Consider the following 16,345-nt stretch of genomic DNA (forward strand, 5'->3'; position numbering starts at 1 on the left):
CTAATAATATATGACGTTCTCCTCTCTCACCTGACCTTTAGTCGTGTTAACTGTACAATGTTGTCTTTTACCTACACATGTTTGTTTTTTTGTATGTATAAACCTAAAATTTTCTTTTTGCATGTTTGATTGATTCAGAACGCTGCAGCTGCACACATGAAGGTAGAAGCCTAGTGGGTACCACACTCCACCTATGAACCAGAAGATCCAGGTTCAAATCCCTACCATTACTACCATTGTGTCCCCTGAGCAAGACACTTTTCGACACTGCAGCATGTCGAAAAAGTTGCGTGTTCTGCGCAGTACCCATCACATCCAGCAGGAGGCGCCGTTGACAACAAAATCCTGGACGCGTCGCAGATTCTGTCTCAGTCCTGCCCACCGTCGCTCATGACCTACAGCCCAGTTTCATTACCGCGGCGCTTAACGCATCAGAAAAAACGCCGTTTTATCCGCATCGAATCATTCCATTACTACAACTGGCTGAAATAACTGGCTTGTGTTAAGATTACGATGCTCGGCATTTAATTACACGTTTCATTCAAAGCGCGCAAAATTCCACATGCGTCTGTGCAGATATATTAATATACATGTCTGCCATATGGCGCCGGGTTAAACGAAACTCTTCTATCGTTTTATCACCCGATCGGTCGGTAAACTGGATTTCCACCCCCCCAGCCAGCTTTGCATACTCCTCCTACATCACTTCCCAAACAGAAGCGGCACACGGTCCTCCTCGTCCCCCCTCCCTTCCCTCCCCTCCCCTCCAAAAAGCGCTCGTTCGCGGAGCTGCGCGCACAGACGCGAGCGTCACCCCGCGCACCCCCGACGCGACGCGGCGCGGCGACGCGCGACTCCACCGCAAGCCCCACGCGAGCGACGCGGCGCCGGGAGCCACTGTCAGCGCGCCCGGTGCCACACTGGGATGTGCGAGCAGCAGCAACGCGGACAGAGTTGAACTCCTGCTTTCACCCAAACAGGTAAATAAAGACTTTTTCTTTTTTTGGGTTGTTGTTTTACGCGCAAATAAAAACACGACTCGCCGCGATTATTGCAAACTTAATGAAAAAAAAAACAACTAATCGGGGGGATTTTGCGTTCAGTTCAAATTGTTCCGTTTTAGAAGTTTGTGGGTGTCAAGGTGCGTGCCAGTGTTTACCGTGGAGGCGATCCGCGCGGGGACACGCCTGGTCTAGCCCCCACGTACACGCACACGCACTGTCAACCAAATTCGCTCGCTGTTTACGACGATGTGGCGATGTGACGAGTACGTTATAAGCCACGTGCATCTTTTTTTTTTAATAATCATAATTCGCCGTGTTACGAACAGCAACCTCCGTTCTTCGTAGAATCGAGCCGTGACGGTGGAACACGCGTCGTGCGCGGCGGATCAATGGCGCTGACCGAACCCCCCCGCGTCGCTCGGCGAGGTGAGAGGCTGCGCGTCGCCCGCGGGCCCCGGAGGGACGCCGGCGGCCGGCCGGGACCGAGCGCCTCCCGTATCGGTTACATGGGAAATGGCGACTGATCGGGGGGTTCGAGTGCGGCCGGACAGATGGCGGACGCGCCCTGCCCTTCGCCCCCGAAATGTATTTATTTCGGCAGATATCGGAGAGCGGATGTCGACTTTTGAAAGTTTCCTCTTTTCTTTTTATTTGCTTGCTTCCTCCTTTTTTTTTTTATAAATCCGTGTTCCGCATGTGAGCACCTGGGAATGTTTAGAGTCTCCCGCGTTCCTGGCGGTTAAACGTGATTAAACTACAGAATTTACCGCTCGCCACGTTTCCCCGGGTTGTCCCTGCTTCTTCTTCTGCAGATTTTCCTACTCTGTAGAAACCTCGTGGCTGAAACCTGTTGATGTTTTTTCCTCCCTCCCAGGATTCAATGAAAATGTCCGTCTGCGTCCATGAGAACCGGAAGTCCCGTGCCAGCACGGGCTCCATGAACATCTACCTGTTCCACAAGTCGTCCTACGCCGACAACGTGCTCATGCACCTGAACGCGCTGCGGCAGCAGCAGCTCTTCACCGATGTGCTGCTGCACGCCGGCAGCCGCTCCTTCCCCTGCCACCGCGCCGTCCTGGCCGCGTGCAGCCGCTACTTCGAGGCCATGTTCAGCGGCGGGCTGCGCGAGAGCCAGGCCAGCGAGGTGGACTTCAGGGACTCCATCCACCCGGAGGTACCGTCGCTGCCGAGACCGTCTTCCTCACACAGGTGGCAGTGGTGGCCTAGCGGTTAAGGAAGCGGCCCCGTAATCGGAAGGTTGCCGGTTCGAATCCCGAGCCGCCAAGGTGCCACTGAGCAAAGCACCGTCCCCACACACTGCTCCCCGGGCGCTTGTCATGGCTGCCCGCTGCTCACTCAGGGTGATGGGTTAAATGCAGAGGACAAATTTGACTGTGTGCACCGTGTGATGTGCTGTTGTGTATCACTTCACTATTATTATTATTATTATTATTTGTCTTCTTCCACTAACCCAATGGTTTGGTTTTAGCCAATGCCGAATCATTTTCTGTTTCCATTGGTTTGGGACAATTGAAGCCCATCGATCTGCTTGTCTGTCTGAACAGGTGCTGGAGCTGCTTCTGGACTACGCGTACTCCTCGCGCGTGGTCATAAACGAGGAGAACGCCGAGTCGCTTTTAGAGGCAGGGGACATGCTCGAGTTCCAGGACATCCGGGATGCCTGCGCCGAGTTTCTGGAGAAGAACCTGCACCCCAGCAACTGCCTGGGAATGCTGCTGCTGTCCGACGCCCACCAGTGCGCCCAGCTCTCTCAGCTGTCCTGGGGCATGTGCCTCAGCAACTTCCCCGCCATCTGCAAAACCGAGGAGTTCCTGCAGCTGCCCAAAGACATGCTGGCGCAGCTGCTGTCCCACGAGGAGCTGGAGACGGAGGACGAGAGGCTGGTGTACGAGTCGGCCCTCAACTGGGTGAACTACGACCTGGACCGCCGCCACTGCCACCTCCCCGAGCTGCTGCGCACCGTGCGCCTGGCCCTGCTGCCCGCCATCTTCCTCATGGAGAACGTCTCCACCGAGGAGCTCATCAACGCCCAGGCCAAGAGCAAGGAGCTGGTGGACGAGGCCATCCGGTGCAAGCTGAGGATCCTGCAGAACGACGGCGTGGTCAACAGCCTGTGCGCCCGCCCGCGCAAGACCAGCCACGCCCTTTTCCTGCTCGGCGGGCCCACCTTCATGTGCGACAAGCTGTACCTGGTCGACCAGAAGGCCAAGGAAATCATTCCGAAAGCCGACATCCCCAGCCCGCGCAAGGAGTTCAGCGCCTGCGCCATCGGCTGCAAGGTGTACGTGACCGGCGGACGAGGCTCGGAGAACGGCGTGTCCAAAGATGTCTGGGTGTACGACACTCTGCACGAGGAGTGGTCCAAAGCCGCCCCCATGCTGATCGCACGGTTCGGCCACGGCTCGGCCGAACTCCGGCACTGCCTGTACGTGGTGGGGGGCCACACGGCCGCGACCGGCTGCCTGCCCGCCTCCCCGTCCGTCTCCCTCAAGCAGGTGGAGCAGTTCGACCCCGCCGCCAACAAGTGGAGCATGGTGGCCCCGCTGCGCGAAGGCGTCAGCAACGCCGCCGTGGTGAGCGTCAAGCTCAAGCTCTTCGCCTTCGGGGGCACCAGCGTGGCCCACGACAAGCTCCCCAAGGTGCAGTGCTACGACCCGCTGGAGAACCGCTGGACGGTCCCCGCCTCGTGCCCGCAGCCGTGGCGGTACACGGCCGCCGCGGTGCTCGGCAACCAGATTTTCGTGATGGGCGGCGACACGGAGTTCTCCGCGTGCTCGGCCTACAAGTTCAGCAGCGAGAACCACCAGTGGACTAAGGTGGGCGACGTGACGGCCAAGCGCATGAGCTGCCAGGCGGTGGCTTCGGGGAATAAACTGTACGTGGTCGGCGGCTACTTCGGCACGCAGCGGTGTAAAACGCTGGACTGCTACGATCCCACCCTGGACGCTTGGAACAGCATCACCACGGTACCCTACTCTCTGATACCCACCGCGTTCGTCAGCACCTGGAAACACCTACCGGCCTGAGCGATGCATGCTGGGAAAAACCCGGCCGTCCCCGGATGAGGTACGAGTTCATTGGCACAGAGCGATTTTCCCACAAATTCCGGGCAAATTTACATGTACGGCATTTATCAGACGCCCTTATCCAGAGCGACTTACAATCAGTAGTTACAGGGACAGTCCCCCATTGGAGCAACTCAGGGTTAACTGTCTTGCTCAGGGACACAATGGTAGTAAGTGGGATTCGAACCTGGGTCTTCTGGTTCATAGGCGAGTGTGTTACCCACTAGGCTACTACCACCCCAAATCTGACGGCCGCTCAAGTATTTCGCAATAATATCCGATTCTTATTCAGATGCCGGTGCCACAAATGTCCATCGGAGTGTTGAGCACAACTAACAAACGTAATGTGACCCGAATCTATTACAACAACAACAACAACCCCGCAACCCCCCCATCCAATGTCGCAAAACCCTCTTGAGGTCCGTGTCTCCTTTAGCAAGGCCTTTGTTTCGCTTAATTTCCTTTTAATTGGCTTCAGACCCATTAACCAACAAAAGTGCTAATGAGCGACAATAAGTCAAGAGGCCGCTGCTGATTATATTTGCGTAATTATCCGGTTTCGTTTTGTCGAAGGAAGATTGGCGGGCAGCGCCGGTCTGATTTATACATGTACGCGGTTGCACAAGTGCAGCTGGTGGACAAATCTCATTTGGTCTCTTTCCTCACCCTGTTTACAAGGACAAAGGCCCTATTAAATCAAGGCCAAATTGAGTATCGATGGAGTAATTAGATTGGACGGTGATTTAAGGACAGCGGCCGTCGTGCCCCAAATGCTAATCACGCACTCCGCTGCTCGGTTTTTCTTTTTATGCGTCGGCTAATTCCTGAAATTCGTTTATTCATTACTCTTCGTTTAGCCGTCCGCTCCACACCCCGGGTTTTGAACTCGGCGCTATGTTCGTGGTTGTAACAAGAGGTGTGTGTGTGTGTGTGTGTTAAGTTCTTTTGTTATAGAGAATATTGTGGTGTGTGCACAGTGTCATCATTTTATGTGACCTTTTAGCTCTTTGCATTAAAGCAGGACTGGACTGGTTTTGATTGACACTGTTCTTCGTCCCGATCGAGGGGCCTGTTCAGATCTGTGCATCCGTCTGGGATGTTGTAAGTTGTAAATGAGATTTCAGCAGTAAAGTGTTCACGGGGAGACTGGGGAAGGCCTTGTGAGTTATGAGCACGCTGTGTGAGCTCTAGCTCGGAGGGTAATTGAAACAGAATAGAATACTTTTATTGTCCCTGAGGGGGATATTGGTCCGTGGAATGGAGAGAGAGAGGGGGGCAGTAAGGAGTGTATCTCACTGAAAGGCGGAAACGCAGCTCTGGGAACGGTCCAGTCGGGAAATCTCTGCCTCTTATGTTGTAAAATCCTTGCCTGTATCCTGAGAAATGGGGATAAGGAAATGATGAGAGGGTGTTATGAAAGATGGATAGAACAAAAGGAAAGAGAAATGTGGAACATGGCATTTAACTACTTTTCCGAATCATATAGGTCACACCAGCTGCTCATGGCGATAAATTTGCACCGTTTCTCATGGGGTGAACGCGAGGTTGGCCAGGATGGACACACTGAAGAGCGAGTGATGAGGAGAGAAGGAAAGAGTGGAATAGAAATGCGTTTCTTTATGTCATCCTCAGATAAGCGTTCACACGTTACGTGTGTCACCAAGAACACACACACACGCACACCAGCGTCTACACTTACTCATGCGCATGGACCCACATGCCAGAAAGCATTAACTATAACGTGCACACCCCTACACTCTCTCACACACACACACACACACACACACACACACACACACGCGGTGCGCTCTGCCTGGCGGGTGGGCGAGCGAGGGAGAGCGGAATAGCTGATATGCGCTGTAATCGCACAGGGAAGCAGTTTTTATTTGCTGCCATTATATTAAACCTGGCCTGTGACAATGGAACACCCACACACACCCATTCTGAAATGGACCCGTCCTGGAGGAGATGAGCCGAGGGGACGGATACAGAGTAATGGGCCAAGGGCCGAATGTTGCCGCCGGTTTCCTATTTTCTCATTTCTTCGCAGATCTGGCCTAGAGGTTAATGAATGGGGTGAGATCCCAATTCTTATTATTTCATCTGTCATGGTTCCTCTCCCCCATGAGAACGTAATGAGTGTCACAGTGGGCCAGATGACTTAAAAGGACAAGATGCATTGTGCTAAATTAGAGCGTTAAAAAAAAAAAAGTCAAGGAAAAATAAATGCATTTAAATGACCACCAATGAGGGTCTACTGACGGACCCCAGGGCAAAATCACCCTGTAACAAATCACCAAAACTGCTGCTTTTTTAAACGGCAAAGGCACCATAGTGACCTCCCTGAAAACTTTAGCCGTTCCCGAGCCCCCGTGGTCTCCCATTCATTGGCGAGTGGGATTTAAAGCCTCCCATTGGTACAAGAGGGCAGGGCGAGCCCCACGGCCCGCGAGTGGAATGTTGCCCACCTAGAAAGACACGGGCAGTAAATTTCAAAGCACCAACTCCACCCCCCCCAACACAGCCGGTCACTTTTTTCAATGGGTAACTATTCCCATGCTTTTAAACAACAATGAAGTGGACTTACCAGGGGTCCAGAGGAGACAATGAGGTCACCATGACACTCGGGGGGGGGCTGGTAGGACGAGGGGGGACATTCTGGGAGGAGAGGACGGACTCCATCGTTCCTCGCTCTTCACAGTGTTTTCGCGATGTTTACTCACCCCTTGGGATCTGGCTGCACCACCCTCCCACAGATGGGTCTGTTTGTCCTTCAGATTCATTAAAACACACACACACACACACAGATTACTCACCAACAATAACCAAAAATCCCGATGATTTAGAGAGAACCTACCTTTTTCGCTGCTCTCACATTTGTCTTTTTAAATGGACACACACACTTTTCATTTACTCACTGGAGCAGAAAGACGCATAAACACGGCACGCTTCGAGACCCAGCCTTCGCTCGACAGAACGCTTCTCGCCACACACTGTTTAATCTTAACTGACAAATTCAAGATTCTACTCCCAACATCCACATTTAAAACAGCGATGGGGGGGCTGCTGATGTGGGGTGGGGGGGAGATACGGACTCATTAGTCTTAGCAACGCTTCATTCACAAAAAAAAGGCTCCATGGTGATTTCTGAAAGGGGATTATGGTTCAAAAGGTGCTTTGTCTTAAAGCCAAGCCTTGTGCAGCCTTTGTCTATCTAACGGTTCGGGTGCGGGTGGTTGGTGGTCTCTCTCCCAGCCTTTCCAGCTCATCCTCGCTTTTTTTTTTTTTTTTTCAAATGAAATTTCTTTCTTTTAAATAAAGACCCGGTAAGAATTTGCTCTTTGCCTGTGACTGCGGGACCAGCTCGCCCTTTTGCGATGCGAAATCGGTTCTGCGAGACCGCATTGAGCCCCGGCTGCGGGGGGGTTGGGTGACTCTGACACACTCCGTTCTCGTGGGGGGAAATAAAGGCAGCCGCGGCGCTTCCCCGAACGATTCTGTCCATACTTGTAGCCGGAGGCTGGACAGGGATAGGGGGATTGGGAGGGAAAGGGGATAAGGCGCAGGAGGAGGGGGGGGACCTGTTTTCTAAAATGGATATGAGACCGGCGTTACGCGTGGGCCCTCTCCAGGCCGTGAAAAATGCTGGTGAGCCAGACGACTTTTAATTACTAATCCTTCTGCTCCGTTGGATTTTCACACTAGTGTACATGGTCAGGCTGGGATGAGCAGTATGAGGCAGGTTACCAGTTGACTAGTTTGAAGCTTAGTGGAAGGTGTCGTGTGGGGTGGGGGTTATGGCCCTTGGCTCAGTTCTAGGAGCCAGTGTGGGTGAGGGGCTGCTTCTCTTTACATGTTCCCCCAACGTGGCTATTCAAAGAGTGGCTCAAAGCCGGTGACTAGCTGTAGATGCCTTCGAAAAAACTGGATTCTCATCAAATTAGTGTGCGCGTTCCTTGAAAAAAAACATAGATGAAGGGACAGGCATTAAAAATGAAATGTCCTCAGCAAGACGTAGCTCACAATAAGTAATCAACAGTGGTGGCCTAGCGGCCAAGGAAGCGCCCCCGTAATCAGAAGGTTGCCGGTTCGAATCCTGACCCGACTGAGGTGCCACTGAGCAAAGTACCGTCCCCACACACCTGCTACCCGGGCGCCTTTCATGGCCACCCACTGCTCACTAAAGGTTAAATACAGAGGACACATTTTGTTGTGTACACTGTGTGCTTTGCTTGCTGTGTATTTACAAAGACCGAAAAGTAAGAGGACTGTTTTCAATTATGCAAAACAACATTTTCCATGCAGATTATCAGAAAAAGAAAATACTAGAAAATGATGCTGTGCCCTGCAACTTGGATTTATAAGCACAACAGGCTCTTTCTGAGCTGATATGGGGGTCGGCCATGGCGCTGTCATTTGGGACTGGCTCCCCTAGACCCTGAGCCCATCAGCATGATGTTAAGCATGTCCGCATTGCCACAGGTGGGACTGTTTGGCCTCTCACTCCTTTTGTTTTTCCCCCCCAAAGCTGAGAGGGAACAAATGGTGCCATCAGAGACGAGGGAGGGAATTTTATCTGTGCATGTGGGTCTAGTTCACTGCCGTTGGCTTGTACTTCTTCACGTTGACTGAAGCTCTCCCATGCTCATTCATCTTCTGAATGGGACTAACGTTTGTTCATTTTTTCTCTCCACAGATTCGCCCTCTGCTCTTGTCGTGTCATTGTCTACTGGATTTCAAAAATGTGAAGAAGCACACTTTAAAACACCCCTCCCCCTCAACTGTAAATGGCACAAACCTGCAGCCAGGCTTCTTTCCTTTTCTCTTGCAATGCTCCAAACACACAAAGACACTTTGAATAGTTTTTTTCTCTTTCACAAAAAAAAAAGGATGTCTGTACAGAATGATGTCATGCACTGTTTTTCATAAGGGGGATTAGCCAAATAATAGTCCCTCGTGCCAGTCAAACAAACCAACAGCTGCTCGCTCCCTAGAAGACCAATCACCTTCAAGCGCCGAAGGCCCTTTCCACCTGTATTTGCATCATCTGTAGCGTTTGTGATTGAGAACCCAATAGCAGGAGAGAGATATGCCCCCCCCCCCCCCCCCCCCCCCCCCCCCCCCCCCCAAAAAAAAAAAGCCTTATATACAGGAAGCTGAGTACTGTATATTGCATGAAGGATGAACTGTCTGGAGGAAGCAGGAGAATGTTGGGATTGGGCTCTTTAGCATGTTGGTTTCAGATGTTCTCTTTTTCTTCCATACCCTCTGGTTATTTAAAAACGCACATCTGCCCCAGAGAGGGTTTTTTTTTTTTTTTTTTTTTTTACCCACTTTTCTTCTGGCTCACACACAAGGAGACGGGGAGAACTGGACGAGTCACCTTCTCACCAGCCCCCTGCAGACAGGCAGTTTACTGGAGCAGATGGTGTCTGCGTGCTCGCTTGGCTAGATAGTGTTTTTTTTATTTTTTTTATTTTACCAGGGAGGAGCATTTTGCCAACATTGGACTTGCTTACGCTCTAGAGATTTAGCACCAGCTGGGTTGTGCATGTGCGTGTCCTTGCGTGTGGGGGTACGGGGTAGGGGTCTGCCATGCTGTCCTGGACACTGCCCCCCTCAGAAAAACGGCCAGTTTGGGACTGAAGGTGACTCCCTCTGTCCCAGCGTCTAACGACAACAGATGACAGACTGTGCAGTAACTGTACAGAACCTTTACGTCCTTGTTTGCGTGTCCTGTCGTGTGTACCGGCTTGCTTTTTATGCGTCTTCAGGATATTTCTGGTGTTTTGCCCTTGTTGATTCCAAACTATTCTGAGCGCATATGGTTACACAGAACATTGGTGCACAAGGTGAGAACCACACCAACTGACTGCTTAAGAAATTTCATCTCCATGGCAACAACCAAAAAAAAAAAAAAGGAACTGGATCAAAACTCACAAAGTTATCTCTGAATATCAGCATCGTTGTCTTAAGAACTATATTCTACGTCTATTCTTGGTCTTAATTTATGAGTTTGTTCCTTAATAAGCTTGTATTTTTGTATTTATTGTTTCTGTGCTTCTGTTCAGTATCTGGTATTATGTTCTATTATTTTTGGTAATGTGCATGGCCGTGCTGTCCTTGCTCTGCTCTGCTCGCTCTCTCTCTCTCTCTTTGAGCTGCTAGTTTTGCACATTTTGAGCTTCTGCAGGGAGGGAAACCGCCAGAGGCCGCCTGAGAACCCAGTGCCTCTTGGTCATGTGATCTCATCACAGGCCAAAGGTTGTTGAACGAGGTGGGGGGGGGTGACATCATGCGATGACCCAGAGTGCAGAGGTTGGCAGGTCATGTTGGTGAGGTAGGCAACATGAGTGGACCGGAATTGGATTTCAAGTGTGTCCATTCAGTACGGACTGAGCCAACCCTGCCTTCAGAGGACCCTGCATTTCCACATCAGTCAGAGACATTTGCTGTCCTCCATTGTGTCACTTACTATGTCATGATACATACACACTTTTACATATTGCTCCTATGGCAGCCACACTATCAGACCACGTGGCGGTATGTATGGAATTTGCTGCTACAGCTGTTTGGGGAACAGCTGTAACTGTCACCGCCACACACTCACACCATCGGCAGCACCCAGTGGGTGACGAGCGGCGTTAGAAATGACACCTCTCTGAGTCATTGTGTGTAAATTGAGAAAGGGGAGAGCGAAACACATGCAGGAAGACTTTCCACTGGCCTGCATCTGACTGCGTTCTTAATCTGTCCCCTGCAAAAGATGACAAGAAAGAAAGAAAGAAAGAAAGAACAAGCTGAAATCCAAAGGCCTCACCCCAGGCGTTCAAAAAAAGGGCATACACCATTGTGCTTCTTACCACTGAGAAAAGACGAGAAGAACCGGCTAGAAAACGTCTCTCAATGCGACTCTGTCAGCTGTGGTGGTGTATGCATAGCTGTAGGAAGCAAGAGACATAGATGGCAGTGACGGCCTTCGTTCACACACAGGTGCTAGCCCTGCCAACAGCGTACGGAAATGTGCTTTTATGAAAGGTTGACGCTGCTGCCAGGCCATCCACACGCCATCTACAGCATTGCATGGCAACACTGCCGCGGTAGAGGCAGGCCTAAGAGAAGCACACCCCACCTTGTTTTAGCTTCAGCACGTCGGGGGCACGGCTGCACTCGACTAGTCACCCTGGCCTTTTGCATTCCTGTAGTGTTCCCACCCAACCCCACTGAACTCGGGAATTCCTGCGCGGATGTTCGGCACGGCCCCGTGGTCTCGACCCCTTAAAAAAAAAAAAAAAAAAGCCTTTTCACAGAATGCTGCGCAACACCCCATGCCAATCAGATAAGAGGGTTCCTCCCGTTCTCGAGTGGAGTTGCCACAGCAACGATCAACAATGAATGAGCATTTTACTTGTAATTGTTGAGGGTTCTGTTCTTTTTCTTTTTTTTCCCTCCTTCTCCTGTTCCTGCCCCGCTCCCACGTTTTCTCTACAGAGCTGAAGGCGGGAATCTGCTTATGTGCTGCGATTGATTTATTTAAAAAAAAAAAAACATCATATGGCCGTCTGGTAGTTATTTGCTGTGCTCTTTCAAAAAAAAAAAATTGCAAAAGCACACACAGAATGCATCTCAACAATGTCAATGTGGGTATGTTCTTCTATGGTTATGACTTAATGTAATTTCATTTATTTCATTGATTATTTTTGTTTGGTTGTTCAACCACAGCGGTTAACTTTATTTTGTATAAGTGATTTTTTTTTTTTTTTTTTCACAATGTGAAATTCATGGCTAATAAAAGAGTTTTTCCTCTTGATGAAATCAGTTTGTTTGTCCTCAGTGTGCTCAGTGATCTGTGCTCCAAAGTGACTTCAAACATAAAAATAACCATAAAGAATAAATGAAAGATCATATTTCCTACGGATGATGAAATGTGCTGTGGATTAGCATAGGTCTGGTTCAGTAGACAGTCATTTCAGTGCTGGATGGAGCAGCAGCTTTTGATGGTGGCCAGCCTTTCATTCCAGCACAACTGGACTCTGCTCCAACCTCATTACTGCATTTTTCACATATCTACAAAGCTTTAGGAGGCATTCAGGACTTTTATTGTTGCTGGCCTGCATTAAAAAGAATGTGTGTGTATTATGAAGCCATTTTTCCCTGAAGGAAGACCTGAAATGTTAAATCCGACTGTGCTTCTGGACCGTAGGAATCATCAGAATTTCTTATTCATCGAAAGCTACAATCAGCAGGAAAACTTTATCCTGGAGATTGTTCGGGTTTTAGAGGCTACTTTCTGAGCCCCCCCTACTGCATTCCTTCCACAATGCTCCCCTCATCCTTTTCTGTTTCGGGTAAGTTTTGGGCATTGAACACTGATGTTGTCCTGACCCCTCAGAAGGAACTGGTATACAGACAAACATCACACACTCACACAGCTGCCGTCAGTTTAGTGTGGTACTTGCATGTGGTGCTGTTTATTTAACCTTGTTAGTTCTCCTTTTACCATTACTGCAATATCATAAAACTACGCTCATAAATGTGTCTGTTTACAGAGACACAGCACAATATGTAGTTTGAAAGCAACATTTTCACAATTTCATTAAAATTCTTGAAGGAACCTAAAGGATCAAGATTAGTGTTTAGAGTATGTTTTTGCATTTTATTAAGGCACAAAACTAAAACTATGGCTATGAAGCTCTTGAAATAGATGAATCTCATTAAGGCTTCTTTTGTCTTCTGTCCAGCAGGAAAGGTAAAGCAATATGGCTGCCTCATGACCAGGCAACTTCGGAAAGAGGTCATTTGAAAAATGACCTCCCTTGCAGCTGCCTGATGCAAATGTGGCTGTGGCTTTTTCACTGAAGTTTACACTCTTCAACCTTCAGCTTTCCGACAGGGTCACACTGTTGCTGCTTGAATGTGAAATGAGAAAAAGACATAAAAAAAAAACTGAAAAAGAGACACTCACAAGCCTGCTAGAATATGCATTCAAACACACACACACACACACACACTGCCCACGCGCTAAGAGCGACACAATATACCACAGGTTCCTGTTGCCAAGCAACGTGTCTGGCGGTTCCATTTAGCTTGGCACGCGCTCTTTGTGAAGCCTGTCCGAGTGAAGCCCTGGAGTCGCCTTCTGGATTCGTCCTGCGTTGTCCGCTCTGTCAGTCAGCCAATCATAGTGGGTGATGCAAAGAGGGGTCTGACAATCATCCAATCAAATGTACTGTGAGCAGAAACACTCAACTCAGCAAACCATGCGTAACGACTTGTTCTGGTTTGGCAAGATGTCCCATGGAATATAAATATAATGGTAATTATTAGAAGTTGGCAGTGAACCAAAAGGACATTTTACATACAGTACAAACAGAGCAGAAAGTAAAACAATTATATAGAAAGTAGCAATTTAAATAATGTAATAAACATCAGCAATTCATATGTGAAATTATCAATGTCTTTGTTGCCATTTAGCAAAAGGCCAGCATTGTAACATCTTGACAAAAGTTTCTCTAGTTACACTAATGGTTGTTTTGTTGCTAATGCCATGTGAGGTACTTTTTGCAGTAAAATACAAACAAGACAGAACTGCCTTTCTATTTAGATTCATTTTGGAGAGGATGAATAAACTCTGAATAAACTCAAATGTTTAGGTGCAGTTATTTCTGAGATCCGAATTGCGATGGATTGCACAATGTCTACTCCCTTCATTCTCGAACCCTCGTAACCTTTCTCCACAGGATGTTAGCACAAATGTCCTCTGAAGTGAAAGGTGAAGTGATTGTCATTGTGAAACACTGCAGCACAGCACAAGGTGACACAATAAAATGTGTCCTCTGCTTTTAACCATCACCCTTAATGAGCAGTGGGCAGCCATGACAGGCGCCAGGGGAGCAGTGTGTGGGGACAGTTCTTTGCTCAGTGGCACCTTGGCAGGCCAGGATTCAACCTACTGGCAACCTTCTGGTTCGTTCCCTTACCCACCACTTTTCTTAGGGCTCCACTTTTCTCTGGAGCACAACTGAGACCAAGTCAAGTAGCTTCATTACTGATACTTTATTTCAAGCATTATCAACAGATAAATTTGTTAAAATCACGATTTATTATTATATATATTATTATATTGTTGTTTATTATATTATTATTAAAAAACATAATTTAATGTCAAGAGAATATGGCCTCTCCTGCTTGTGTGCCAAAGGTCTGCTTGTCTGCCATAGAAGACAAAGGGCAGGATGTGGATGAGACATCATTAATGCACTGATGGTACGCACATATTTACAGAATCAGCACTAGAGGATGGAGGCTAATGTGTGAATCCAAGACCTACATGATTCATTTGGACCACACAGGACCTGTAATGTGCTAATTCACCCTGCCATCAGTCTGTGCAGAAAAACAGGACCCCTTTGGCTGACCTCCACATTGCCTGATAGCAGGCCCACCTGGAGAACATTAGGAGATAACAGTGTAAGGAAAAGGAATGGGCAAGTAGCCGTGCAAATGGGGAGAGGGAGAGAGAGTTAGTGATAGGAAAAGGATGGAGAGAGGGAGGAGGAGAAGAGTGCTGATCTCTAGAGTCCTGCGATGCAGACCACACAAGAGCAGGATCCTGCTGAGACAAAGCCTGACTGCGGCCCGTCCAACAACAGCCTATAAAATAGAAGAGGTGGATGTGGGGCGGCACTTAAGCCCATGCGGCTGTTATGCCAGATTTTTTGGAGTTTGGACGCTTTCTTTTTCTTTATTCATTTAACGGTCGACAAGTTGGACACAAAATGAGAACTGAAAGACAGCTCGATGGCCTGAAAGGAACACACAAGTTAAAGACACACATTGCACCACCTACTTGAAAAGATGGACAGGGGAGTGTGGGAGGGTTCAGGACCCAATAATGAGGTTTACTGGTACCAGTTGGCTAGGCCCACTGGCGCCTGGGCATCACAGTTGCCATAAAAAACTGTCAAACAGGAAACAATTTTATAGTAATACTTCATTTTAGATGATGTGTAATATAGTTCATCCTGTCCACATCTAAGTTCAATTTGTTTCTAAAAACATATACAATTATAGGAATAACATAAGATATAAAAATAATCAGTGATAAAAACATAACTATATATATTTAAGATTAAGTACACTATGTGTGATTACATCAGCAGCTGTTTAAACAGTTATGCTTTTTCAGTTTATAATAGGATGTCAACTATCCATAGGATTAACTGATTAGCTGTTCTTCAACCTCTTCACCCATGTCTGGAACCACATCCTCTCACAGGAACTGGACAATAAGGCAGCAAGGCACTTGGAGTAAACAAGACCAAATCCGACGACCACAGCATCAGCCTTGAGTTATGGTTAACAGGTGAGCGAGAGAGATAACCCCTTGATTGTGACCTCTCTCTCTCTCTCTCTCTCCTTGTTTGATTGTGTGCATTAACAGATAAGGGTACTGGCAAAGTCAGGTTCAGGCACTGTCTGCAACCATTCGTACCTCCTGAACTACAAAAAAAAATATATATATATATATATGTATATATACACACACACACACACACACATATAGATATATATTGCTTAAACTACATTACATTATTCATCTAAATCCTGAAAAGAACACGATTTTTGGGTCATAAATAAATAAATAATGGGGTCAGAACACAGTGGGTCTCCCCACGGCACCCAGCTCTCCCACTCTCCAAGCCCTCACATCAGCTGAGCAGATAACCACACCTCCCTTTCATCTCGACAGCACCCTTCAGCACCTAGTAAAGCACGCGCCCGCCACCTCCATTTAAACACAGAGCCCGCATGGGGTAGGAGTGTTCTCCCAGCCTTTTGATTTTGATGGAGGCTGTGGTTAAAGCGTTGTTATTAGCTGCTTCAGCGAGGCCTTTTAGTGCCACTGGTCTGCTCTTCTCCACCCACAAATACGACCTGCCTGTACAGAAACACAGCAGTGGAGGCCCAGGTACCAGAGGATGTTCAGAGATTCACATTCTTGTTCGTGCACCAATCCGACCGTACTTGCAAATACGTTTTCTGTGATGATGTGACTCAGGCAGCACTGTTTACCCTACCTTTGAAACACGGTCAAATTGCTCTTTTAATCAGCCTGTCACACTAAACAGTGTTTGCCCTACAATTTCAGCCACTGCTCCTGCTGCTGCTGCATGGCTGTTTGCAGGGGTGGGGCTGAGGTTGGATAAGAAGGGAGGAAAATTGACCGCGGAAGGGTGGGGGCTGGGGGCTTTG

General features: G+C 48.6%; 1 protein-coding gene and 1 long non-coding RNA gene across 2 annotated transcripts; one reads left to right on the forward strand and one right to left on the reverse strand.

Moving 5' to 3' along the window:
* The first annotated feature begins 790 nt into the window (after nucleotides 1–790).
* enc1 (ectodermal-neural cortex 1) lies at nucleotides 791–9,193 on the forward strand. Its single transcript, XM_028971145.1, has 4 exons — nucleotides 791–980; nucleotides 1,879–2,178; nucleotides 2,570–4,091; nucleotides 8,787–9,193. Exons 2-3 carry the CDS (start codon nucleotides 1,885–1,887, stop codon nucleotides 4,049–4,051), a joined length of 1,776 nt encoding a protein of 591 aa, XP_028826978.1. The 5' UTR covers nucleotides 791–980; nucleotides 1,879–1,884; the 3' UTR covers nucleotides 4,052–4,091; nucleotides 8,787–9,193.
* LOC114785228 (uncharacterized) lies at nucleotides 4,510–7,075 on the reverse strand. The gene is made up of 3 exons (XR_003749031.1): nucleotides 6,948–7,075; nucleotides 6,678–6,861; nucleotides 4,510–5,466 (listed from the first exon to the last, which is right to left on the reverse strand). It is a non-coding gene; the product is annotated as an uncharacterized LOC114785228 (long non-coding RNA).
* Nucleotides 9,194–16,345: the final 7,152 nt, after the last annotated feature.

This window comes from Denticeps clupeoides, chromosome 3 (genome assembly GCF_900700375.1).
Source record: "Denticeps clupeoides chromosome 3, fDenClu1.1, whole genome shotgun sequence".
Classification (NCBI taxonomy): Eukaryota; Metazoa; Chordata; class Actinopteri; order Clupeiformes; family Denticipitidae; genus Denticeps; species Denticeps clupeoides.